General features: G+C 28.3%; 1 protein-coding gene across 1 annotated transcript in view; it reads left to right on the top strand.

Moving 5' to 3' along the window:
- Positions 1-911: 911 nt before the first annotated feature.
- Positions 912-6616, top strand: part of LOC107484016 (uncharacterized) — a gene marked incomplete in the record, with an annotated part of 33186 nt that continues 27481 nt past the window's right edge. Inside the window, 5 exon segments of the mRNA XM_052260384.1 lie at positions 912-1291; positions 1394-1450; positions 2393-2797; positions 3423-3526; positions 4253-4753. Coding sequence (XP_052116344.1) covers positions 2448-2797; positions 3423-3526; positions 4253-4753 — 955 coding nt within the window.

The following is a 6616-nucleotide window of genomic DNA, read 5'->3' as shown; positions in this document are numbered from 1 at the left end:
CCAATTTGAGCACAAAAGACAAAAGTTACATAAAATTTTATTTTAGTTTTAGTTATCCGATTAAAAACTGATTTTTAAAATTTGATTTTGATTAACCACTTTTAATAATATAGATATAATTTTTAAAATTATTTTATTAAATTGATTAATAAAAATCTAATTTTAATTTTTAACTAATTAACCACAATTTAATTATTTTATCTACACTCCTATTTTTAGGTATCACTTTAATAGTTTACTTTCTTTCGGTACCACTTCTATTGATCACCACCACCACCACAATCACATTTCTCACTAGCTAGCAGCCATCCTTTAGTGACCGACTTCGACAACTCCTCACTAAAAATGCTTTAAAAAAAATAAAGTTAGCTTAAACATTTAAAATTAAAAAAAGAAAAAAATTATTTGTACACTAAAATTAGTCACTAAAATCAGCTACCAATATATTTATGTATAAATACATATGTGGTTTAATTTATTTTCAATGTATATTTATAGTCCAATTTATATTTTATACTGATAGTTGACTTTGGTAGCTAATTTTAGTATACACATAGCATAATCCTTAAAAAAAATAAACCTAACAAACATTAAAAATCTTTTAAACTATTCAAATAAACATCTAAAGTCTGACAATAGAAGAACATTTAAAACTGTACTATTTAAAAATAAAAAAGTAAGAGATTAATTCATGTTATCTAATTAAATTAATATAAATTTATCCAACATTTTTAAACGCTTTTTTTTTCTTCAAAAATATTAAAAAGCAGAGTATAAAATGACCTTTTAAATATTTTAGTTTTCATATATTTAAATATCATGTGATCCGTGTCGACTAAGAACTAAAGTATCATTTCTGTATAGTTAAAAGAAAAAAGAGTAATTCTCATGTTGATAAGAATATTTTAACTAAAGTTAGGACTTAGGTAAGAGAGCGAGGAACTTAGTGGTTGACTCTATAATAATTTGAGTTGACGACTAATAAGAACAATAATGTACCTTCACTCTTTGTCGGATTTATTATCAATTCACTTGGTGGACGACTCTTGTATATGTTAGCGTAGCAACGCAGCAATCATTATTTATTTATTGAGGTAGAAATTCAAGTGTGGTGAGTTATTATTCCATTCTCAAATCAGACCCGCGGCTGCACAAGCAAAGAATCCAACTACTTTTTCCTTCTCGTTCTTCTTCTTCTTCGCTTATTCTTCCTCTCCCTCTTCAGCTTTGAAGAGTCCACCTGCTCTATACCTCAGCTCGTTCAAGAATTTAACTACTGTTGACATTTTGGGTAAGTTTTCTCAACGATTTACGTGTATACATTATTTCCGGCCACTTAATTAGACACTTTAATATTAGAGTATTGGTGCTATACCACTTTATTTCTCTGCAGATTGACAACTTCATAGGAGGAAACGTGCCGTTCAGACTACTTTACTTTCAGTTTCAGGTATGCATCTTATAACTCGGCTTTTTCTATTTTTATGGCAACTTGTCTGATGGTACAAATATTTTTAAATGAAAAAGATAAACAATATTGCAAAAGTTAACAACCATTGAATCCAATGGCTAGTGTGGGTTCCACCATATTGCAACCACGTTTTTCATTCTGCAACCACGATTAAAAATTCATATAGTGGGTCTTTCTTTTTATTTAAATGGGCCATTATTAAACTTCAAAAGAAAAATGAAAAACTGAAATAAACATTTAAAGGGGCATTAAGCCCAAAAGAACTGGCCTAAGGTCACTTGGACTCCTGGAGACTGATCTAGAAACGTGAAACCAGGTTGGATTTTCAAACTCTTCTTTTCCTTTGACCCAATAATAAATAGATAAATTTATTGAGTATTCATTAATTAAAAAAATTTAATGAATACTCATTAATTAAATCTTTTAATGAGTATTGTTAATTAAAAAATAATAGTAAAATTTTTTAATAAATACTCATTAATTAAAAAAATTTAATAATTTTTTTAATTTTTAGTAATTTATATATATTAAAAAATATTAGAAGATAAATAAAATTTATTATTTTTTGTCATTAATTATTTAATAATATTTAAAAGCATGGACTTAAAATGTGTTATTAGATTATTAGACTAAAAAATTTTATATATATAGTTTATATTTTTGTATCATTGTGAGTCTCACTTTAATAAACACACAATGTTTTAATGGTATTTATATAGTTTATATTCCATAATAAATCAAATTAGATAAATTCGATTTATTAGACATGCATGTAAATTTTGTAGATTTAGGATATTAGTATAATATTAGAAGCCATTTATTTTGCTCATGTGAATTACCTAAATATTATTTAGAATTTATTTCGTTGCTTATTCGTTTATGCTTCTCAAAATATTATCTATAATCGTGATGTTTGTCTAGGTTAATACTTAGCAGCTTTGCAACTTGAAGGGGAAAAAAAAGGAACTTTAGGTTCATGGCTGAAAATTTGATGACTATAGCTAGAGGACAATCTATCTTGGAGCCACCACTTTTTGATGGTAGAAATTACGCTGAATGGAAGGAACATATGGAGACATTTACAAAGTCTTTGGACTTCAAACTTTGGCTTATCATTAAGAATGGACCAAATGTTCCAAAAAAGGTTGTAAATGGAATTGAAGAGGAAAAATCGGAAGATGAATTTGATGATGAAGACATGAAGAGTGTACAACAAGCCTCAGCAGCAAGACACATCTTATTATGTGCTCTAATAAACTCAGATGTTTACAAAGATATCTTGCACTTCAAAACAGCCAAACAAATATGGGACGAGCTTGAAAACAGGTTAACATTGCAATTCTTTCTCCTTTTTCTATATGCTATGAGAGGAAAGGAAATGAGAAAATGAGAATTGTAGCAAGAAAATGACATATATATCCTTATTAAAATATATGCAATATATTGTTTTAATTTTTACAAGGTGGATATATATAATGGTAACTTTAGCAACATTATTATTCAAGCGGCTTCTTGTTTAATTTCCAGGCACATTAGAGAAGAAAACTTTCTGCGGTTTTTCATTTGTTTTTTTTTTTTCATCCCATTTTCTTGCATAACCAAACTGATGAAAAATCAAACTATTTTTTCATCCCATGTTCTCTTTCTCTATTTCTCTTTATCCCATTTTCTATTTCTTGCACAATCAAACTGACTATCAATGATTCATTGTTATGTGTGCTCAGCTCCATAATAGCCCAATTCTATGTTATTGTAAATAGTAGTGTTAGTTGGAATTTTATCAAAGCTTATTCAAAGGTATTAAACATCTCAACATTGTAGTTATAAGATATAAAATAATCTCCACCCGTTAAATTAACTATTTAAGTTGAATTAACGGGGAAAAAGACACACACACACAAAGAATATGTAGTAAATAATTTGTGATTTTTTTTTTTTTTGTATTTTACAGGGAGAGAATTAACAATGTGAACCCATCGACTCCGCAAACAAATCACGTGAAGGCCAAGTCTGATCAATATAGTTGTCCCAGCCTTGTTTTCCTAGATGAAACAGGTTTAGAGTATTCTCTCTGCTGCTCAAACTTATAATGACAATAAAAAACATTATATATAATATTTATACTTAAAGTCAGTTACTTATATATATGTATATAAAATATATTATTTCATATATTTTTAATATATTTTTTATATTTTAATTTAATATATTTTGTATTTTAATGTATTATGTAGTATATTATTGATTAAAAATAGGTGTTTCATTCTTTCCTAGCCATTCATCAAACTATCGTCACATTTATCCTTCATTCTTGATACATAATTCAAGTGGATATAACTTACAAAATTAACCTCAATCTATTGGGATAGAATTTTTTTCTTAACCTATTAACTATATATTTATTATAATAAACCAACTTCATGCTATTTTACAAACTAATAATTCCATTAGAATAAATTTACTTTACGTGTAGTAAGTTCTGACAGTGTAAAAAATTGAGAATATTTTTTTTAAGTTACTTTTATTTAGAATTTAATTTTAATGCACTGTAAATATAAAATTTACACATGTATTTAGTTATATAACGTCATATTAAAAAAAATAATTACTTTTTATTTCATCCGAAAAATAGTTGTGATTGTACAACTGTATCAGTACATCAAAATTAAACTTTTTTTTTATCAGGATCAAATGTTTTTAAAAAATATTTTTTGTTGTTTGCTTTCTGTATATAATTAAAGAGACATATATTTATATTTTTTTCATTTTGGCTTGGTTTAGGAAATCCAAAGAATAATAATGATTTCTTCAACCTGTGCGTTCCTCTATACAAGCATGCACTAGAAGGTAACTGGGAAGAAGCGAAGAGAATCATAGAGAAGGATAGGAGGTTGAAGAATGCAGCCATAGCAAGTGGATTGCCTACAGTGTTACACATAGCAGCAGGTGCAGGTGAGGGTGCAAAGCATGTTCACTTTGTGGAACAACTACTGATGCCAGAATTTCTAAACGAAGAAGACCTACAGTTGCAAGATTACAATGGAAACACTGCGTTTTGCTTTGCTGCTGCAGCTGGGAACATGCAAGTTGTTGATTTGATGCTGAATAAGAATCCATCAGTGGCATGGGCTAGGGGTGCAAAAGGAGCCACCCCTATTCAATTTGCTGCATTGCAAGGCAGATGTGAAGTGGTTTGCCATCTCTATGACAGAACAAAACAAAGATTCACAGAGGATGATGAGAAGCAATTGTTCTTCACTTGTATCAACACTGGACTCTATGGTATGCATTTATTGTTGTTAATGCCTAATAAGATGAGAATGGGTTATGCTAGGTAACCAATGTTTTTGTTGAACAATATGAACAATGAGTTTTAAAATTGGCCTAATTCAAGTAAAACACTACATCTCTAAATAACTCACCTAAATCTTAATATTAGAATAATCATTTGCACACCTAGTTAATTAAACATCCGATATATTCATTATTCATATTGTTTAATATTTTCATTGTCTACATATACTTTTTTAATGAAAATATTTGATAATAAACAAAATGTAACTAAAATCAGAACTTGTTTTATTTAATATTTATTAATGACGGTAGTAATTAATAAATATTAAACAAGACAAATTCGGACTTTTTTTCTTAATATTACTATTAAATTTGTTTTTAGATAAATTTTAAAATAATAAATTTGAAATTAATTTTTCTTAATAATGTGATAATATATAATTTGATATCTATATAAAATTATTTTATATATTAGTGTATGAAAATTATATATATTCTTTGATCCATGTGTTTTTTGGCTTTTTAACAATTATTATGAATATGGAAGAGAATGTGTTGCTAAATTTAAGATAAATATTTATTAATAGAGGAACAATTGACTAGTAGATTTACATCACTTTCAATTTTAATTCAAATTTCTCATTTCGCAAATAATTAATCTCTCCTTTTTAAAATAAGTATTTTTTTATCTTTTAGATTTATTAAGAAACTAATGTGAAAAATTGTCCAAATATATTACTTTTTCCAATGAACTTAAAAAGCAAAAGATGCACTTATTTTGATAAAAAGTAGGCTTGTAGGTTTAATGTATTCAACCATAAAGTATACTCGCTTGTAAGTACTATACCCACTCTCCAATTGGCCCTAGGATCACTCACTCATATAAATGACGCTATCATGTTTTCAATTTCTTAGATTCACTAACACTCGTGATACTCATGGAACAAAACACTTCTCATAACCATAATTTTATTTCAAGGAACATATATATCAACTATGATACCAATCCCACCTATTTATAGATGTCTATAGGCGGTGGTTTAATAATACAAAAACACTTTCTAACATAATAAACTATCCTTGAGTCTTGGCGGCAGGAAGCTTGTGGAAATACTAGTTGCATGTTACCTTCTTCAATTTGAACTCTAATCTTTTGACTTTTCAAACTTTTCAGCATATATATTTGGACTCTTGTATCTAGTTGTTTCTTGATTCTCATATCCATGCAATTCTAGCTAATTCATGATAATTCCAATGGCGGTGCTTAGTGCAAGTTGATTTAAATATCTAATATTGCCTTCCTTAAATCAAATTTGCAGAATTAATCATTCCAAGCATCTTCTTCAACTTGTAAAATAATTCAGTCTTCAATGGCTTTGTAAATATATCTGCAACTTGTTCTTCAGTTGGACAGTACTCGATCACAACTTCTTTTTCATTCACCAACTCTCTGATTTTGTGAACCCGAATATCAATATGCTTCGATCTTCCATGAAATACTGGATTTTTGCAAAGTGCAATAGCTGACTTGTTATCACAAAATATTGTTGTTGGAGTACTTTGTTTCTCGTTCAATTCTTCAAGAATTCTTCTTAGCCAAACTGCTTGTGTTGCACAACTTGCTGCTGCTATATATTCTGCTTCTGCTGTAGATAGTGCTACTACTGGTTGTTTCTTTGACGACCATGAAATTGCACCAGAACCAAGATGAAATACAAACCCTGAAGTACTTTTTCTTGTTTCTATATCTCCGGCCCAATCACTATCAGTGTAGCCAACAAGGTTTACTTCATTAATATTCTCATAATAAATTCCATCATTTAAAGTACCTTTGATATATCGAAGAATTCT

The sequence above is a fragment of the Arachis duranensis genome, chromosome 4, assembly GCF_000817695.3.
Source record: "Arachis duranensis cultivar V14167 chromosome 4, aradu.V14167.gnm2.J7QH, whole genome shotgun sequence".
Classification (NCBI taxonomy): domain Eukaryota; kingdom Viridiplantae; phylum Streptophyta; class Magnoliopsida; order Fabales; family Fabaceae; genus Arachis; species Arachis duranensis.
Note: the sequence above shows the minus strand (reverse complement) of the source record. Positions and strands in the feature narration are given on the sequence as shown.